This window comes from Erinaceus europaeus, chromosome 15 (genome assembly GCF_950295315.1).
Source record: "Erinaceus europaeus chromosome 15, mEriEur2.1, whole genome shotgun sequence".
NCBI classification, from domain to species: Eukaryota; Metazoa; Chordata; class Mammalia; order Eulipotyphla; family Erinaceidae; genus Erinaceus; species Erinaceus europaeus.
The window spans coordinates 5,705,093-5,723,648 of NC_080176.1; the positions used below are offsets into that span (position 1 = coordinate 5,705,093).

Consider the following 18,556-nt stretch of genomic DNA (forward strand, 5'->3'; position numbering starts at 1 on the left):
GAGTTTGATCTCCAGTACCTACTGTGAGAGTGATACATTAGTCCTTGACCTTTTTTCATTAAAGAAATCTAAAGGGAAAAAAAAAGTCGGGGTAGCGCAGTGGGTTAAGCCCATGTGGCGCAAAGCACAAGGACCGGCATAAGGATACCAGTTCGAGCCCCTGGTTCCCCACCTGCAGGGGAGTCGCTTCACAGGCGGTGAAGCAGGTCTGCAGGTGTCTATCTTTCTCTCCCCCTCTTTGTCTTCCCCTCCTCTCTCCATTTTTCTCTGTCCTATCCAACAAAAACGACATCAATAACAACGATAATAACCACAATGGTAAAACAACCAGGGTCCAGGAGGTGGTGCAGTGATAAGACTTTGGACTCTGAAGCATGAGGTCCCGAGTACAATCCCCGGCAGCACATGTGCCAGTGATGTCTGGTTCTTTCTCTCTCTTCCTTTCTCATAAATAAAATCTTTAAAAAAAAAAAAAAACAACAACCAGGGTAACAAAAAAAAAAGGGGGGGATGGCCTTCAGGAGCAGTGGATTCATGGTGTTGGCACTGAGCCCCAGCAATAAACCTGGAGGCAAAAAAAAAAAAAATCACACCAATTACATTGACAGGCAACATAGGCAACACAGATCTGGGTCCTCTTGGAAGTGGTGATCAATGCCCTAGCAGAACACGGGGTGGGGTGGTGTCAGCCTCTAGCCTGGACAGAAAGGCCAGGGGGATCACCCCAAGGAAGGCAGGGGAAACAGGGACTGTCTGTGGAGTCTTCAGTGCCCTAGATCTTCATCCTCGGTCCAGTTTCTTGTCTAGAGCTGTCCCACCCTGGCAGTAGCATACCCACCTTCCCCCAGGATGGGGAGTATGACCCCTGTGGTGAAGGCATTCCATGAGTCAGCCTCAGAAATCCACAGGCCAGACAAAGGCCCTTTGTGAGCAGCTCAGGACAGCTTCCTGCAGGGATGCATCCCAGGAGACTGCTCCCTGGAAGGCGGGAGGGGAAGGGGGAATCCCAAACAACAGGAAAGACCCATGTACCAGGCCTCCCCTATAAGGAAGCAGTTGAGGGGCAGGGCATCTGGCAGGCTTGTCCTCACCTGCTCCTGTTAATGTGTGTCGGTCATTTCTAGAAGGTGGAATTCAGGGGTGTTCTCAAAACAGTCCAAGTCATCACCTTCTTTGCCCTCCAGGAAGCTTCTTGTCTTACCCCAAATGTTCCCAACATAGGAGGCTGCTGGGTTGAGCCCCAGACCTGCCCCTTGCCACCCACACACATTTCAACAAACATTAATTATCCATTTATTAGAAAAGTCCCGTGTGACTTTCAACTGAAAGAATCTTTCCTCTGAGGTCTTAGGGTTAAGGGTACAGAGCAGGGCAGGTACCCAGCGGGGGGGGGGGGGTGCGGTTCCCAGGAGTTCAAAGGCAGAGGCTGGGCCCTGGCAGACTGCCCTCACCTGTCCCAGCTCTGCAGGCCTGGCACTTTCTCCTCCTCCTCCTGTGGGAAGACTCTTGAGAGTCTCAGGCTGCAGGCTGGCTCTCGCTGCTTCTTCCTGCACCCTCCCTCCCACCACCCATAATTAGGCTTTGGGTGTAGAGAAGGCCTGGAAGGTTCCTGGGACAGGGCATTGCACTCACAAGGGGGAAGAGTCTTCAGGTGCTGGGAGAGAGCCCTCCCCTGCCGCCACCCCCCAATCTTCAGAAACCAGCAGCTGGAGGCCAGAGATGGCCAGTCCCCCACACCCGGTTTCGGTGCACCCAGCAGCTCTGGTGCAGACTGAGCACCTCCAGGTAGGCCAGGGGATGGGTGGGCCGGCAGGAGGCCAAGGGTGCCCAGGGTGCTCCACCCTCTCCCCCACAGGTGTTCTCATTCTATGTGCGCTGGTCTGATGGTGGAGAAACTTTGGTGCACAAGAGCTGGGACGAGTTCCGGGGGCTTCATGTGAGTGCCTGACCCTGGGGCCTGGTGGACCCCTCCCTGCCAGGAAGGCCTGAATTAATCAGCTGTTGGCTCTTACTCTCAGAAAACACTCAAGGAGACCTTTCCCGTGGAGGCGGGTCTGCTGAGGAGATCTGACCGTGTCCTCCCCAAGTTTCCTGGTCAGGCCTGCGGGGATCCTGGGAGGGGGTGGCCTGGTGCGGGGACGAGTCCTCAAGGCTTGTCCCCTCGTGGCCACAGGTGCTCCGCTTTTGTTGCTACGGGGACGCATGGGCCGCAGCCTGGAGCGCCTCCAGCGGCTAGGCACCTACTTGCTTGCGCTGCTGGCAGCGGAGAGCCTGTCCCGGAGCCCTGCGCTGGGCGGCTTCTTTGCCCCGACATCGCAGGACCTGGAGTCAGCACTGTCCCCCGGCAGGTAGCTGACCATTCCCGTCCCCAGAGCTTCTGGGCAATCCCAGGGGGGTGGCCCCGGCCCACCCAGCTCCCGCTGCCCCCAGCTTGGTGATCCTGCCCGTCCCCACCGAGGCAGTGGCCAGCCCCAGGGCCTGCAGCCTGGAGGGCGGGAGCCTGCGCTGCCTACACCCCTACAGCACCCAGGACGCGCGTGGCCGGCTCTTCCGCTCAGGGGCTGGAGAGGTGCTGGACGTGCTGCTGAGACACCCCTCAGGTGTGCGGGGTGTGGGGACCCAGGCTCCCTGCTCGCCCCCCACACCCAGATATGAACCCCATCCCCCCTCCTGCAACAGGCTGGTGGCTAGTGGCAAATGAGGAGCAGCAGATGGCATGGTTTCCAGCCCCCTACCTGGAACAGGCTGCGGGCCAGGGGCCCAAGGGCGGCCAGCTTTGGGGGTGCCGCGGTAAGAGGCCAGCCCCTCACACACCCACCTCCACGCTGGGGCGCACCCCGGGTGCCTGTGGCAGGTACCAGTGCCCCAAGGGTGAGGACGAGCGGCCCAGCGGTGACCCCACCACCTGCCTGCAGCATCCCAGTTCTGTGTTTCCCGTGCCTACAACAGCGGCCACTCCGATGAGCTGTCGGTGCCCGCGGGGGCGCGCGTGTGTGTGCTGGAGACATCTGACCGCGGCTGGTGGTGGTGCAGGTGCGGGAAGGGAAGGTGGAGGCAGGCACACCAATGGGGTGGGGGCAGCGCTGACCATGCCCCTCTCGCAGGTATGGCGAGTGCGAGGGGCTGCTCCCAGCTGCGCTGCTGCGGCCTGACCAGCTGGGAGTTCTCTTGAGCCCAGCAGCGCTCTTCCGCAGTGCGTGCCATGAGGATGAGGGCGAGAGCAGGGCCCCTGAAGCCCGAAGCCTGCCCCCCTCCGTGCCCGCCCGGCCCTCCCCTGGGGCTGTTAGGAGGAGCTGCTGCACCATCACCCGCAGGGCCCTGGGGAGGAGCTCAGGCAGCCCCTGGAGAGCCCCATGGGAGGGGAGGCCAGGGGTGCCAGTCCCCAGGGAGGAGGCTGGGGGCAGACACAGCAACTCAGGGTGCGTAGAGGGGAGCACCCAAGCCTGAGACCACAGACGTCGACATCTCCAGTGAAGCCCTTTGACCCTGGGCCCTGGAGGTGGCACACTGGATGGAGCAAGGAACCCGCCCCTCTGCAGGGGAACCTCACCAGCCGTGGCACAGCGCTGCGGGCGCTTCTCCCTCCCTATCTCCTCCTTCCCTCTCAATTTCTGCCTCAAATAAATGTTTACAAAATTCTTATCCTGGTTCAAGCCCCCGGCTCCCCACCTGCAGGGGAGTCGCTTCACAGGCAGTGAAGCAGGTCTACAGGTGTCTGTCTTTCTCTCCCCCTCTGTTTCCCCCTCCTCTCTCCATTTCTCTCTGTCCTATCCACCAATCACAACAATATTAAACAAGGGCAACAAAAGGGAAATAAATAAGTATTAAAAAAGTTAAAAAAAAAAATCTTGTGGTCCAGGAAGTGGCGCAGTGGCTTAGGCACTAGACTTTTAAGCACGAGGTCCTGAGTTCAATCCCCGGCAGCACATGTACCAGATTGATGTCTGGTTCTTTCTCTCTCCTCCTTTCTAGTAAATAAATATAATCTTTTTATTATTTTAAAGATTTCAATGAAATATTATTTTATTTAATTTATTTACCCTTTTGTTGCCCTTGTTTTCGCTACTGCCCAACTCCCTACTATGATTATTTTTTTGTAAATAAATAAAATTTTATCATGCCTGAGGCTCCCAGGTCTCAGGTTCGATCCCCCGGCACTTCTGGCGGCTCAGCCATAGCTGAGCAGTGCACCAGTAAAAAAAAAAAAAAAAAAAAAAAAAAAAAATTCTTTGACCCAAACCCACGGAAGCACGGGGATTAGCCAGATGCCAGCGAGGTGTGGAGGCCTGGGTAGGCAGGACAAAAGACACGGGGCCAACTGGGTAGGAGAAGGGCTTTCTGTGTGTCTCAGGGCATGGGGGCACTGGTGGGGAGGGTGGGCAGCTTCATGTTCTGCCACAGGAAGTCCAGGAAGGTGGCTGTCTGCAGCGTCCGGCTGAGCCGCTGGAAGTGCCGCTCTGGGGAGGGCAGGGGAGTCAGAGGGCGCGGGGGAAGGGCGAGGAGCCCCGGCCTCCGCCCGAGCCAGTCCCACCTACCGGTGTAGGGCAGCAGCGCCTCGAGCGAGGCCCGCACACCCTCATAGGCCAGCAGCTCCTCGGGGGCCTCGTGCCGCAGCAGCACACCCAGCACCGCCTGCGCCTCGTGGCAGTGCCGAGAATTGGTGTTCCAGGTGACACAGAAGCGGAGCAGGGCCTCTGCGGGTGACGGGGCCGTCAGTGCTGCCTGCCTGCTGGGCCCCCACCCTCCAAGTCCCCCACCTGGCCTTTCTCCGGCCCCCGACCTTTCTGGTCCCGCCGCAGTCGGAGCACCGTGGCTTCCAGCTTCTGGCAGGCCTCAGGGTCCCTTCGGATGGCTGTGGAGGAGGGAGGGTAAGCCAGGACAGGAGCACGGGGAGCCCCAGCCTGCCTGGAGGGCGGCACTGACCCTGGACGACGGTCAGCACGGTGTGGGGCCGGTCCAGGGAGATGGCCAGGCCCAACGCCCGCAGGTACTGCTTCTCGTGAAGGAGGTTGTCCAGCTCTTGCTGCCTGGTGGGGACAGGGTCACAGGACCTGGCTGAGCCACAGGGGCGGGGGGCACACGGGGCCTGGGCCAAGGAGGGGGAGGGCAGTGGGGCGGGTTACAAGGGGCATGGCAGCTCAGGGTTAGGAGCCAGTGTGATCCTCAGTTTCCCTAAACCACAACCCAGGGGAGCTAACAAGCGCCTGTGCAGTTAGGCATGGAGCTGCCATGGGGGTTCCCAGGCCTGGGGATGGGGTGGGGTGGGGTGGGGTGGAGAACCTACTTGACCACCTGCTCCTCACGCTTGGCCTGCTCCTCGGCCTGCTCCACCTCCGTCACGTCCTGGATTCAGACTGGGCTCAGAGGATACCCTGTCCTGGGCCTCCTGCCCACCTCTCGGCCTTGGCTTGGGGCCCACTTACCTTCCAGAGCAGCACACGGGAGTCGCTGGCACCGGTGAGCGCCCGGTCATCCAGCCGGCTGCAGTGCAGCCCCCAGACCTTGTCCTCGTGGGCATCTAGCGTGCGCACGCACTCGTTGCTCTTGACAGTCCAGAGCTTCACCAGCCCATCGGAGCCACTGGGGGAGTGGGGGGCTCAGTGCCGAGGCCTGTCCCCAGCCCAGCCCCGAATGACGCCCACTCACCTGGACAGCAGCTGTGTGCCCCGGCTCACAAAGGTCACTTTCAGCACTGAGGCGTCGTGCCCCTCGAAGGTCTGCAGATGGGGAGAGGCTGGGCGTGTGAGGTGGGTCCCAAGCAGCAGCCCTAGGTGCCCAGTGGGAGTGTGGGGGACACGGGGCGGGGCCAGCTCACCTTGAGGCAGCTGAAGTCCTGCAATGCCCAGAGTTTGACAGTCCCGTCGGCTGAGGCCGTGGCCAGTACCTGGTCCATGGGTGAGAACTGGACACACCAGAGGCCCCGCCGGTGGCCTGAAAAGACGCCCAGCAGCTGGAGCTGGGGCAAGGCCCAGAGCTTGGCAGTGCGGTCCTGGGAGCCTGTGGCCAGCAGCTTGTCGTTGGGGGCAACGGCTACACTGTTGATGTCCTGGGGAGGGGGTGAGTGGCCGCTCATACCCTCTCCCACGGGAACCAGCTGCCTCCCTGCCCAGGTGCCCTGTGTCACCTTATCATGGCAGCGCTGTGTGGCCTGAGCGTGGAGGAGAACAGGGCCACCATCTGGGGCTGTGCTTGTGGCTGTCAGGGCCTGGGGGATGGGCCACAGCTTCACGGTGCAGTCTTGGCTGCCCGTCACCAGGAAGGACTCCTTCAACCTGAAGCGCCAGCAGGAGAGAGGGAGATACCTCTGAGGCCCGGCCACCTTGCAGGGCATTGCTGCTCAGCCTGCAGGGCAGGCCCTGGGTTTCTGGGGAATGTTCTGGAATGCGGGCAGCCAGTATCTGGAATGTGCCCTCGGGGGCCACTTGCCAGTCAGTGCCACCACATCCTGGCCTTCAGGGTCATTCCCTTAGCCCCAACCCTTTCTCTTACACGAGAGAGACCCAAGGCCACCTCCTAGGAATGCCCCAAGGGTACAGGGAGTCCTCCGATGTCTTTTTCACATCCTTGGGCTGGAGTTTAAAAAATCAAGGCCAGGGCTTGGACTGCCAAAACTTTCTCCCCCTGACTCAGGACCATCCCACCCCCAGCCCTGACCTCACTACCTGGAGCAGCAGATGGCACCCACGCCATGTGTGTGCCCAGTGCCCTGAGCCACACAGGCCACCTGGCCGGCCTTGTTCATCCTCCACACTCGGATGCTCTGGTCCTGGGGACAGGTGGGTGTGTGTGTGGGGGGTGAGACACGCGGTCGGGCTTCCCCACCCAGGCCCACACCACCTCACCTCCTTGGGTGACTCACCTTGGCACAGCTGGCAAAGAGCCACCCCTTCCGGAAGACGTCCAGGGCCAAGATGATATCTGAGGGAAGAGTGGCGAGGGAAGAGGTCAGAGGGCAGCAAGCAGGCCAAGGGTCTCTTGGTTGCCCACCTGGCATCCTCACCTGTGTGGCCATGGAGGATCTGACAGGAAGACGTCTGTAGTTCAAACACTTTTAGGCAGGGGCTGTTGGAGGCCACCACCACGTGGGAGTCCTCAGGGCCCAGGAACCGGACATCCAGCACCTCTTCACTGTAGCCGGCAAACTAGGGGGTGGGGGATGGGGGAAGACGCAAAGGTGGGCAGTGAGTGAGAGTGCGGCACCCCGGGTGGGCAGGAGGGGAGGACGGTCCCAACACACCTGTTTCTGCAGCTGCAGGGAGCGGGCCTCGTAGAGCAGCAAGTTGTGGTCAGCAGTCACGCTGAGCACCAGGCCGGCGGCGGGGGCCAGGGCACAGTGGGTCAGCTCCCGCCCGGGGCCTGGTGGCCGCTGCTGCTTATACACGCACTGTCCTGAGTCCACCTCCCATACACGCAGTGCGCCTGTATGGGGACAGGGCTGGTGATCACAGGTCCCCGAGCCTGCCGCCCACTGGGCCCTGGCCTGGCCACCCATACCTAGGTCTCCAGCTGTCAGGAAGTGCAGACCCTGAGACTTCACACCCAGCTCTGGGGCTGGCTCCTCAGGCAGCAGCACAGCGGCCTCCACACTCTGAGGAGGGATCAGAAGAGGCTGTAGCCCCTACCCTGACCTCCCGATCCCCACCCCACCATGGGCTCCACACACCCCCACCTCAAACACAGGCACAGTCTTTGTGGCTTGGTGGCTCCGCAGGTCCCAGACGACGCAGATCTTGTCACGGCCCGAGCTGCGGGGTGGGGAGGGTGAGCAGACAGGAGCCTTGGTGGGTGCTGCTGTCTCAGCTCGACCCACTTTCCCACCACACTGGGAGGAGCCGCTGACCTGAGCATGGTGTGGCCGTCGGCACTGAAGGACAGGGAGGTGACAGCGCTGTAGTGTGAGGACAGCACAGCCAAGCACGAGCGGTCCTGCAGTGTCCACACCCGTATGGCGGCGTCGATGGCCGAGGAGAAGAGCAGCAGGCGTGAGGGGTCCGGGTGGAAGGACACCAAACTGGGGGGTAGCAGGGGTGAGCAGTGCCGCCCAGCACAGGCCCCTGCCCGCCTGCCCTCCGCTTCCCTACTCACTGTACGACGCCAGGAGAGCCCCGGAAGTGGTGTGTCCCATAGTGTCGCACTGTATCCCAGACACGCACACCCCCATCACAGCCACCTGGGAGACAAACCTGATGTACTCAGAGTCCTGTCCCACCTATCCTGCAGCCCTGCCCACCCAGTCAGGGGCCCACCTGTGGCCAGCAGTGTGGAGGTGGGGTCGAAGGCCATGGCGGCCACGGGGGCCGTGTGTACCGCCTTCCACAGACGGGTGACACTGCCCTCCCGCCAGGCCCATTGCGCTAGCAGCAGAGCCCGGCTAGCTGTCACCAGCACCTGGAGGGGAAGCATTTTCGTGAGAGGCAGAAACACACCTCCCCCTCTGTTTGGGCAGGTGGTCCTGGAACCACGTACCTGGTCATCTGGGCTGAGGTCAAAGGCAGTTATGTCTTCCTGGTCTTCCTAGAGGGGAGAGGGGGCAGGAGACACATGAGGACAGCTGCCTCACCACGGGCACAGCCCAGCCCCACGCTCAGGCAGCCCGCACCTGCTCCAGGCTCTGCAGCACAGACCCCGAGGCCACGTCCAGGATGTTGACTCTGGTGCCGCAGACACAGAAGAGGTGCTTCCCGGTGTGGTCCAGCTGCAGACACAGGGACCTCAGCCATGGTCACAGTCCAGTCCCTGCCACCCTGCCCCAACCCTCTCCCAGGCTGATACCTGCACTTTCCCGCCCTTGTAGAAAGGCTCGATCTTGCGCTCGATGGCATAGCTGCAGGGAGGGCGAGGGACAGTGAGCCACCAATCTCCGGCTTCCCAATGCCTGGTGCCCGCTTCATGCCCCCAAGACGCCCCTGACCTCCATGAGTTCCCAGGCAGCAGGGACAGCAGGGGGAGGGGTGTCTGGAGCGAGCTTGACTGCAGTCGGCCACCCGCGAGCTATCCTTTCAGCACGGCCCTTCCCTAACTGGTGCTGTGGTCTCAGCCCCCCTCCCAGGGAGGTGACTTTACCCAGCTGGCTGCCCAGCACACGCGAGGCGGCAGGACCCCCCCCCCCCGGGGGCAGACGGGCACCCAGGCTTAAGGCTCAGCAGCCTGGCTCCGGGCCCCGCGGACACACCCGCCTCCTGCGCGTCGGTCCGCCAGCTCGGGGCGGGAAGGGAGAAGAGCAGCAGCAGAGCCAGCTGGCGGGTCGCCTGCCCCAGGCGGAGGGGCCCTGTCCCGACCTGGAGCACGCGGCCCGCCCGTTCCCGGCCTCCGTCCGGATCCCTCCTCACCCGCCAGCCCCGGCCCCATCCCCACCGGCTGCGCCCGACTGCGGCGCTGCTCTCCCGCCTGGGGTCCCCGCAGCCGCCACGCCCGGCTCCCAGCGCCCGACTCACTTGGCTTTGAACCGGCCCACCTCGGCCACGGCCTCCGCCATGCTACACACCGGCTGAGGCTCGCAGCACCGCAGCGGCGCTCCGCTTCACACAGGCAGATCCTTGTCTCAAATTTGAGGCGCCCGGTCGCACTTGAGAGGCCCTCCGCCATACATTAGCGGCGCATGGCGCGCCGCGAGATGACGCCATCAACCGCGCGCGCCGTGACGTCATCTCACCGCGTCCCTGGCGCCATTTTTGCTACGGGTAGCAGCGATCTTGTTAGAACAGGAAGCTGGCGGAAGTTAATCGGCACCTCTGGCGTGCAGGGTGGGGTGTGGGCGGCGTGGCCTCCCGTGCCTGGGCTCACCGTGGTCGCGCAATGGACAATTTAAAAGACGCTCATCTGGTGGGACGCTCAAACATGAAATTCTGAGTTCAATCCTGGACATCTATGTGCCAGAGTGATGCTCTGGTTCTGACCCACTGCTCTCAATAATTAACAGAAACATTAATGTTTTTTTTTAATATTTTCTTTTTCCTTTTATTATTTATTTCCCCTTTTGTTGCCCTTGTTGTTGTAGTTATAATTTTTGTTGTTGATGTCGTCGTTGGGTAGGACAGAGAGAAATGGAGAGAGGAGGGGAAGACAGAGAGGGGGAGAGAAAGACAGACACCTGCAGACCTGCTTCACCGCCTGTGAAGTGACTCCCCTGCAGGTGGGGAGCCGGGGGCTGGAACCTGGATCCTTGAGCCAGTCTTTGTGCTGTTTCCTTTTTTTTTTTTTTTTTTAATATATATATTTTAAATTTTATTTATTTATTCCCTTTTGTTGCCCTTGTTGTTTTATTGTTGTAGTTATTGTTGTCATTGTTGGATAGGACAGAGAGAAATGGAGAGAGGAGGGGAAGACAGAGAGGAGGAGAGAAAGATAGACACCTGCAGACCTGCTTCACCGCCTGTGAAGCGACTCCCCTGCAGGTAGGGAGCCGGGGTTCGAACCGGGATCCTTATGCCGGTCCTTGCGCTTTGCCACCTGCGCTTAACCCGCTGCGCTACAGCCCGACTCCCCGTTTCCTTTTTTTTATTTCCTGTTTCCTTTTTATAAATAAAAAATAAAAAAAATAAAACATTGAACTGTTTACCTGGACCACTGAGGGCCTAGTTTCAGGAGCTCACCTATACGTGGTGTGGGGTGGGAGGGGCACAGGAGGTACTGTGGGAGGAACAGATCAGGGACTGACGGGGTGGAGGCTTGTGAACATGGTGTTTAGAAGTAACTGGTTGGGGGGCGGACGGTAGCGCAGCAGGCTAAGCACACATGGCACAAAGCGCAAGGACCAGCTTAAGGATCCGGTTCAAGCCTCCAGCTCCCCACCTGCAGTGGAGTTGCTTCACAGGCAGTGAAGTAGGTCTACAGATGTCTTATCTTTTCTCTCCCCTTCTCTGTCTTCCCCTCCTCTCTTGATTTCTGTCTGTCCTATAAAAAAAAAAAAACAACTGAGGCTGGAATGGGGGTAGGTAGCACAATGGTTACGCAAAGATGCTCTCATGCCTGAGGATTCAATCCCCTGCTCTACCATAAACCAGAGCTGAGCACTACCCTGGAAAGAGGCTGGGGTGATTTCAAGTTGGCAACAGGCAAGAGCATGGGACTCCAATGTCACTATAAGGAACTGGCATATATATATTATTTTTTGACTATTGGAGAGACAAATTGAGAGGAGAGGAGGAGGGAGAGAGACAGACATTTGAAGCCCTGCTTCACCACTCATGAAGCTTTCCCCCTGCAGGTGTGGATAGGGCTTGAATCTGAGTCCTTGTACACTGTAATTTGAGTGCTTAACCAGATGCGTCACCGCCTGGCCCCCTATATTATTTATTAATTTGATGCATAGAAGGAGAGAGAAAAAGAATCAGACATCGCTCCAATACATGTGCTACTGGGGATCGAACTCAGGACCTCATGCTTGAAAGTCTAACACTTTATCCACTGCATCACCTCCCAGACCACAAGAGCTGGTTTTCACTTTGATTCTGGGACTTTGAGCCATTTGAACTACCAACTGTGAAGTGAGTTAAATAGAGGAGCAGAATAGGGAAGAAGATTGGGAGAGGCTGCTGGGAGAAGCTAATCTAAGGGTGGGGGAGGTAGCATAGCGATGATACAAAACTGGCTTTTATGCCTGAGGTTCCCAAGTTCCAGTTTCAATGGTCCTGCAGCACCCTAAGGCAGAGCTGAGTAGTGCTCTGGTAAATTTGCGGTGAGGGCCTCGGTAACGGGGGGGGGGGGGGGGGGGGGGGTACGGGCAGCCAGTGCGAAGACCCAGTGGACGGAAGAAAGTTAGAGGTCCAAGAAGCTAGCCCTGTGTCTCTACAAGACAAAGGGTAGTTGGTGCTAGCTTGGCCCCCCATGGCCGCCAGGAACCCGAGAACTGGTTTGCACCCAGTTCTCCTCCTCCGCAGACCCGAGTGGGCGCCAGAACCCCTTCCCCAAGTGCGTGGACAAATGGCAGTGGGCGGTGGCAGAGCTGACAAGAAGACGGGGTCACCAGGCAGATGTGGTGAGCGAGCGGGCCAGGCCTGGGCTCGCATTTATTTAGCCCTCTATTTGGAAGGTACCGTGGCCCTGGGCCCCCCACACTTCAGGTCTCCGGCTGCCCTCTGGCGTGGCCCGGGCCTGCTGCACCGGCGGGGCCGCCACCAGCAGGGCATCGTCCTCCAGGAAGTCTCCGAGTTGCGCCAGCTGGCGCCGCAGCAGGCTGGTGGTGCGGTGCACCTTGCGCATGCGCCGCAGCAGGCCGAGCAGCAGGCCCCGGCTGCGCTCCTGGCTCTGGCTCCAGGCCTCGCGCAGCTCGCGGTAGCAGTTGTGGCGCGTGCGCTCCACCGGGTTCAGGCTGGCCCCGCAGCCCAGCGGGCACCGCTGCCGGGCCGCATGCGCACAGACCTGGCTGTGCTCCGCCAGGCTTCCCCGCGGGACCTTCACCGGGCAGCCTTCATTGGGGCAGGCGGCCAGCTCGAACGGGCAGGAGTCCTGGTGCCCCTTGCGGTGGGCCAACGGGCACGTCACCGAGCAGCCAGCGTCGGCGTTCTTGCACTGGGGAGGGTGCGGGAGAGGCCGCGTGAGCTACGGCACACAACCAGCCCCGCACCCCTCCCCATCCCCTGCGTGGGGCCCGGGGAGGGTCTTTTGCAGAACGGGGAAGTCTGGGCCCAGGTGCTCAGAGGCGTCGGGGAACTTGCGGGGAGGAGTCGTACGACAAGCTGCAGCCCTGGACCCCGAAGGTGGGGTCTCCCGGGTGGTAGGGAGCATGATGACTACGTAGGAGAGCGGGCGGTGGCCCACCTGGTTATGCGCTCACATTACCGTGCGCACGGACCGGGGGTTCAAGCACCTGCTCCCCCACCTGCAGGGGGGAAGGCTTCCCGAGTGGAGAAGCACGCCTGCAGGTGTCTGTCTCTCTCCCCTCTCAATTTCTCTCTGTCTCTATCCAATAATAAACAAATAAAAGTGTTTTAAAAAATGAATTTCAACAAGGGCAACAAAAGGGAATAAATAAATACATAAATATATATATTTTTAATGAATATAAGTGGTCCGGGAGGTGGTGCAATGGATAAAGCACTGGATTCTCAAGCATGAGGTCCCGAGTTCAATCCCTGGCAGCGCATGTACCAGAGTGATATCTGGTTCTTTCTCTCCTCCTATCTTTCTCATTAATAAATAAATAAAATCCTTTTTAAAAAAGAATTTAAGGGTGGGTGGGGAGAATACAGATCCATGAAGGATGATAAATGACATAGTGGGGGTTGTATTGTTAAATGGGAAACTGGGGAATGTTATGCATGTACAAACTATTGTATTTACGGTTGAATGTAAAACATTAATTCCTCAATAAAGAATTAAAAAAAAGAATTTAAAAAATGACTATGCAAAGAGACTCTTATGCCTGAGGCTCCCAAGTCCCAGGTTCAGTCCCTCGCACCACAGTAAGCCAGAGCTGAGCAGTGCTCTGGTGTTTCTCTCTGTATCTTTCTCTCTCTGCATCTCTCGCAAAAATAAGGAGTTGGGCGGTAGCACAGCAGGTTAAGTGCAGATGGCGCAAAGTGCAAGGACCGACATAAGGATCCCAGTTCGAGCCCTCGGCTCCCCACCTGCAGGGGAGTCACTTCACAAGCAGTGAAGCAGGTCTGCAGGTGTCTGTCTGTCTCTCCCCCTGTCTTCCCCTCCTCTCTCCATTTCTCTCTGTCCTATCCAAAAATGATAACAATAATAACTACAACAATAGAACAACAAAGGCAACAAAAGGGAACAAATAAATATTTAAAAAAAAAGAAAGCTTAAAAATAAAAAAGTGGTCCAGGAGGTGGCACAGTGGATAAAGCACTGGACTTTCAAGCATGAGGTCCTGAGTTTGATCCCCAGTGCACATGTACCAGAGTGATATTTGATTCTTTTTTCTCTCTCTCCTCCTATCCCTATTATTTAAAAAATAAATAAAAATAAGGGAGTTAGGCAGTAGTGCAGAGGCTTAAGCGCACATGATGCAAAGTGCAAGGACCAGCGTAAGGATCCCAGTTCAAGCCCCCGGCTCCCCACCTGCAGGGGAGTCGTTTCACAAGCAGTGAAGCAGGTCTGCAGGTGTCTTTCTCTCTCCCTCTCTGTCTTCCCCTCCTCTCCATTTCTCTCTGTCCTATCTACAATGATGACATCAATAGCAACAACAATAATAATTACAACAACAAAAAAACAAGGGCAATAAAAGGTGAAATATATAAATTTTAAGAAAGATTTCTAAAAATATATTAATAAATACAAATAAAAATAGAGGGTCTTCTCCCAGTTTTCCTGGCTCTGGGCCAGCCCTGCAGGTGTAGAGAGCTACCTTGACTTCCAGGCGGCCAATGGTCTTGCGGAGTTTATTCACGTGGACGAGCTTTCTGTGCTTCACCTCCTCTCTGCAGCAGGGACAGGTCTTTTGTCTAGGAGACATGGGGTTGGGGTTGGAAGTGGGAAAGGGAGCCTGTGGCCCCCACCCCCCTCCTCCCCATGACCAAAACCCGCTGAGAGGGTTTCCTGGGCAGCTCAGCCCCGGCTGGGTGAGGGTCCCAAGCTGGCATCTGAGTCCCAGGAACATCACACCCTTCCTCTGTTCCAGCCTGCCCGCCGGCTCCAGGGCACCTGGCCAGCCAGCGGAGGATGCACTTCTTGCAGAAGATGTGGCTGCATGGTAACCTCACAGGCCGCTTGAGCACCCCATGGCACACAGAGCACAGGAAATTGCAGTCAGGAGGGGTGGCGAAGAGGTTGAGGTCATACCCGCCACTCTGCAAGGCCAGGCCAGCATCAGGAGCAGGCAGGGGCCGGGCCTGAACCCCACACCACATCCCTGGGGGGAGCACCCTCCAGGAAGCTGCTGGGATGGTGCCCAATGAAAGTGTGTGTGTGGGGGGGGCAGGGATATCCCTCTTGCAGCTAGAGAAGCAGGTGGGGCCCTGGGTTTGACCGTTACAGCCTATGAATGGTCCCTTTCCCCTCCCAGGAGCCTAGCCTCCCTTCTTGGCAGCAAAGTGACGGCTCCCCGCCGTGTATGCGGAAGTGTAAGGGCCTCAGCCAGGATGGCCGGCTCACCATGATCTCTGTCTGGACAGCAGCTCCACTGCCCACAGCACCTCAGGAGGGGCCATTTCACTGGAGGCAGGGCCGACATCACAGTGGCATTGTTCAGCGGAGGCCAATCATGGTCCTGGCACCACCCAGCCTCGCTCCCCTTCTGTCAGGTCACAGGTGAGGGGTGGGGTATCCCAGACCTGCAACAGCTTCTGGAGACCCAGCCTTGGGAAGAGGCACTGAAAGCTCACCCCTAAGGAACACACTAGGCTGAGAACCAATCCTCTGGGGGCTGCCCCCCAAGCCCTCCCCTCAGCTGAGGCTGCAGCAGTACAGGGATTGTCCTCTGTCCTTTCTTAGTGACCAGCTCTCTGGATGACAGGCCTCTAGACACTGAGCCTGCAGGGTTGAGAATGAGCCTGGGCACCACAGCAGGGGCCTGGTTTGGGGACGCCCACCAGCAAAAAGGCAGAACTGAGAAAAGGCATGCAGATGTCACTTTAAAAAAATATATTCATTTTCCCTTTTGTTGCCCTTGTTTTATTGTTATTATTGATGTCGTCGTTGTTAGGAGAGAAATGGAGAGAGGAGGGGAAGACAGAGAGGGGGATAGAGAGACACCTGCAGACCTGCTTCAGCACTTGTGAAGTGACTCCTTTGCAGGTGGGGAGCCGGGGACTCAAACCGGGATCTTTACACCCAGTGCGCTTTGTGTCATGTGCGCTTAACCCGCTGTGCTACCATCCGAGTCCCAGGGATGTCACTTTAAAAAAAACTACATCGAGGGGGCCGGGCGGTAGCACAGTGGGTTTAGCACACATGGTGTGAAGCACAAGGACCAGCATAAGGATTCCAGTTCAAGCCCCCAGCTCCCCACCTGCAGGGGGGTTGCTTCAGGAGCAGTGAAGCAGGCCTGCAGGTGTCTTTCTATCCCCGTCTCCGCCTTCTCTCTCGATTTCTCTCTGTGCTATACAACAATGACAACAATAACCACAACAAGGGCAACAAAAGCTAAATAATGGCCTCCAGGGATCCGGGTGGTGGAGCACCTGGTTGAGCACACGTTACAATGCACAAGGACCCATGTTCAAGCCCCAGGTCCCCACCTGCAGGGGTAAAGCTTTGTGAATGGTGAAGCAGTGTTGCAGATGTCTCTCTCCCTATCATTCCCTCCCCTCTTGATTTCTGGCTGTCTCTATCCAATAAATAATTAAAAAAAAAAAAAAAGGCTTCTAACAAGGGCAACAAAAGGGGAAAAAAATAGCCTCCAGGAGCAGTGGACTCATAGTACCAGCACTGAGTCCTAGCAATAACTAGCCCGGGGAATAAACCCAGAAAACTGCTGACACATGCAGTGCCAGGATTGAACCCTAGTCCTGCACTCTACCATTAGATCCAATTTTAATTTACTTACCTTTGAGAGATAGTGAAAGAGACAATGGCACCAAAGCTTCTAAGTGAACACTTAGTCTGACAGAGGCCGGAGCAACACCGTGGCACATATGTACCTAAACTCAGGACCTCACAAGGCCAGACTTGTTCCCCGAGCCACATCTAGGGGTGCTCAATTTTATGTATTTATTTGATTACTGGATAAAGAGAGAAATGGAGAGTAAGGAGATAGTGAGGAAAAGACAGAGACACCTGCAGCCCTGCTTCATCTTCCCCCCTACAGGTAGGGACCAGGGGCTTGAACCTGGGTCCTTGTGCACTGTAGTGTGTGTGCACACGCTTAACCTGATGGGCCACCGCCTGGCCCCAGGGTGCTGTTTTAAAATTACTTGACAGGACAGAGAAAAATTGAGAAAGGGATGGAGAAACACATGCAGGGGGCCAAGTGGTGGCAAACCTGGTTGAGCACACATTACAGTGTGCGAGGACCCAAGTTCGAGGCCTGGTCCCCACCTGGGGGTGTGTGGGGGGCACAAGACACGCTTTGGAAGTGGTGAAGCAATGTTACAGGTGTCTTGTCTTTCTCCATCATCCCCTTCGCTCTTGACTTCTGGCTGTCTCTATCCAATAAAGATAATTAGAGAGAGGGGGGAGTTGGGTGGTAGCTCAGCTGGTTAAACGCAGGTGGCGCAAAGCAAGGACCTGTGTAAGGATCCCAGTTCGAGCCCCCGGCTCCCCACCTGAAGGGGAGTCGCTTCGCAGGCGGTGAAGCAGGTCTGCAGGTGTCTGTCTTTCCCCGTCTCCATTTCTCTCTGTCCTATCCAACAACATCAATAATAACTACGATAAAACAAGGGCAACAAAAGAAAATAAAAAATTTTAAAAAAAGAGGGGAACACATGCAGCGCTCCTTCACGGCAGCTGAAACCTTCCCCCTGGACATAGGGAATGGGGGCTTGAACCGGGAGTCCCTTGCACGTGGTAAGAAAATTCAGCGACATGGGCGTTTGGGGCCTGAGGCACTTCTATCATTTTTTTTTTTTGTTTAGTCATTATGCTACCCCTGCAGCTTTATGCATTGTTCAGAGATTTAAACAGGACTGCCCGACCCTTCTCCCCTGCCCAGAATGTGCTTTGGTTCCTGAACATCAAGCAGAGCTGGCGATCGATCGATGGCGGCCCTCACTTCAGTCCTGCTCCGTCGCCTGACCTCGGACACCCATTTTCTTTCTTTTACCAGAGCAGTGCTCAGCTCTGGTTTATGGTGGTGCAAGGGATTGAACCTGGGACTTTGGAGCCCATGCACAGGAGTCTCTTTGCACAACCATTATGCTGCCCACCCTCCCCTAACTGCACAGGCAGCCCCGTGAGTCGGGGGAGTATGGCGACCCAGGCGATCGCAGCCGACGGTTAAAGACACGCGCACACGGGGATCGATCGATCAGCAGCTTTATTTAGTTTATTAGAATCATAGCAGAGAGAGAACCAGACACTCTGGTACACGTGCTGCCGGGGACTGAACTCGGAACTTCATGCCCGTGCCAGTGTCCGATGCACTGTGCCACCTCCCGGACCCCACGACCCGCAGCCTCATTGAAGCGAGGCGGGATCCCCCCCACACACCTGCGGTTCCGACGGTCGCGACTTCCAGCTCGGGGCATCCGGGGTCCTGCGGGCAGAGCGGGAGGTTAGGGGCCCGGGCGGAGGTGAGCGGCCGCCGCGGGGCGTGTCGGGGCCTGGGTTTCACCTGCGCGCACTGCGGGCGGGCGGTGAGCTGAGGCCCCGCTGGCTTTAGGCGCCGGATCTCACCCGTGGCCACGGTAGAGGCCGAAGGTGATTTTCTACAGACGCCGAAACAAACACGGTCTTCGGACGCAACCCGAATCCACCCGGACGCGAGCCCACCCTACCCGACCGGCTGCCAAGCTAAGATCCCGTGAGCTTACCTGCAGTTTCAATCTGCGGTCCGGCGGAGCGGCCTTTTATAGCAGATTCCGGGCATGCCGAGTCCCGGGCCCGCAGTCCGCTAATGCGCAGGCGTGCGCAGAGCCGGAGCCAATCACTGTCTGTCTTATGCACGCAGGCCTCTTGGGATCTCACGGGTCCTTAGAAATCTCGCGGTAATTGTTGTGATACAAAA

General features: G+C 57.7%; 3 protein-coding genes, 1 long non-coding RNA gene and 1 other non-coding gene across 7 annotated transcripts in view; 1 reads left to right on the forward strand and 4 right to left on the reverse strand.

The window, feature by feature from the left end:
• The first annotated feature begins 1,543 nt into the window (after nucleotides 1–1,543).
• NOXO1 (NADPH oxidase organizer 1) overlaps nucleotides 1,544–18,556 on the forward strand; it is a 62,982-nt gene continuing 45,969 nt past the window's right edge. Inside the window, exons 1-8 of one of the 3 annotated variants that reach the window (XR_009544953.1) lie at nucleotides 1,544–1,785; nucleotides 1,856–1,936; nucleotides 2,019–2,094; nucleotides 2,174–2,348; nucleotides 2,431–2,600; nucleotides 2,680–2,790; nucleotides 2,916–3,033; nucleotides 3,105–3,555. Coding sequence is in view for 2 of the 3 variants with exons in the window: in XM_060172630.1 (XP_060028613.1) it covers nucleotides 1,720–1,785; nucleotides 1,856–1,936; nucleotides 2,019–2,130; nucleotides 2,174–2,348; nucleotides 2,431–2,600; nucleotides 2,680–2,790; nucleotides 2,916–3,033; nucleotides 3,105–3,447 (1,176 nt within the window). In the remaining variant the exon portion in view is untranslated. Of the gene's footprint in view, nucleotides 1,786–1,855; nucleotides 1,937–2,018; nucleotides 2,131–2,173; nucleotides 2,349–2,430; nucleotides 2,601–2,679; nucleotides 2,791–2,915; nucleotides 3,034–3,104; nucleotides 3,637–18,556 lie in introns of those variants that run through there. The other 2 variants (XM_060172630.1, XM_060172629.1) reach the window with 2 other exon arrangements.
• On the reverse strand, nucleotides 4,006–9,615 carry TBL3 (transducin beta like 3). Its single transcript, XM_016190435.2, has 22 exons — nucleotides 9,435–9,615; nucleotides 8,773–8,824; nucleotides 8,600–8,695; nucleotides 8,467–8,514; nucleotides 8,247–8,388; nucleotides 8,086–8,170; nucleotides 7,841–8,011; nucleotides 7,670–7,745; nucleotides 7,495–7,588; nucleotides 7,238–7,419; nucleotides 7,001–7,142; nucleotides 6,860–6,918; nucleotides 6,663–6,766; nucleotides 6,125–6,272; nucleotides 5,816–6,046; nucleotides 5,647–5,717; nucleotides 5,424–5,580; nucleotides 5,285–5,343; nucleotides 4,924–5,027; nucleotides 4,781–4,852; nucleotides 4,536–4,694; nucleotides 4,006–4,457 (listed from the first exon to the last, which is right to left on the reverse strand). The coding sequence occupies exons 1-22, from the start codon at nucleotides 9,473–9,475 to the stop codon at nucleotides 4,348–4,350; spliced, it is 2,403 nt and encodes an 800-aa protein (XP_016045921.1). The 5' UTR covers nucleotides 9,476–9,615; the 3' UTR covers nucleotides 4,006–4,347.
• Nucleotides 11,984–14,956, reverse strand: RNF151 (ring finger protein 151). Its single transcript, XM_007528087.2, is given in 4 exon segments — nucleotides 11,984–12,054; nucleotides 12,056–12,510; nucleotides 14,300–14,396; nucleotides 14,596–14,956. Coding segments are annotated over 4 exon segments (792 nt in total). The 5' UTR covers nucleotides 14,802–14,956; the 3' UTR covers nucleotides 11,984–12,020.
• LOC132533066 (uncharacterized) lies at nucleotides 17,850–18,345 on the reverse strand. The gene is made up of 2 exons (XR_009544952.1): nucleotides 18,164–18,345; nucleotides 17,850–18,085 (listed from the first exon to the last, which is right to left on the reverse strand). It is a non-coding gene; the product is annotated as an uncharacterized LOC132533066 (long non-coding RNA).
• Nucleotides 18,141–18,265, reverse strand: LOC132533279 (small nucleolar RNA ACA64). The gene has a single exon (XR_009545172.1). It is a non-coding gene; the product is annotated as a small nucleolar RNA ACA64 (small nucleolar RNA).

What these genes read in the sequence shown, in the direction of transcription:
- TBL3 (XM_016190435.2), bottom strand. Translation starts at nt 9,475, where the DNA reads ATGGCGGAGGCCGTGGCCGAGGTGGGCCGGTTCAAAGCCAA. An exon ending in CGTGAGGAGCAGGTGGTCAA is followed by an intron (nt 5,028 to 5,284) that starts GTAGGTTCTCCA and finishes TGTCCCCACCAG; the next exon opens with GCAGCAAGAGCTGGACAACC. An exon ending in ACTGCGGCGGGACCAGAAAG is followed by an intron (nt 4,695 to 4,780) that starts GTCGGGGGCCGG and finishes CGTCACCCGCAG; the next exon opens with AGGCCCTGCTCCGCTTCTGT.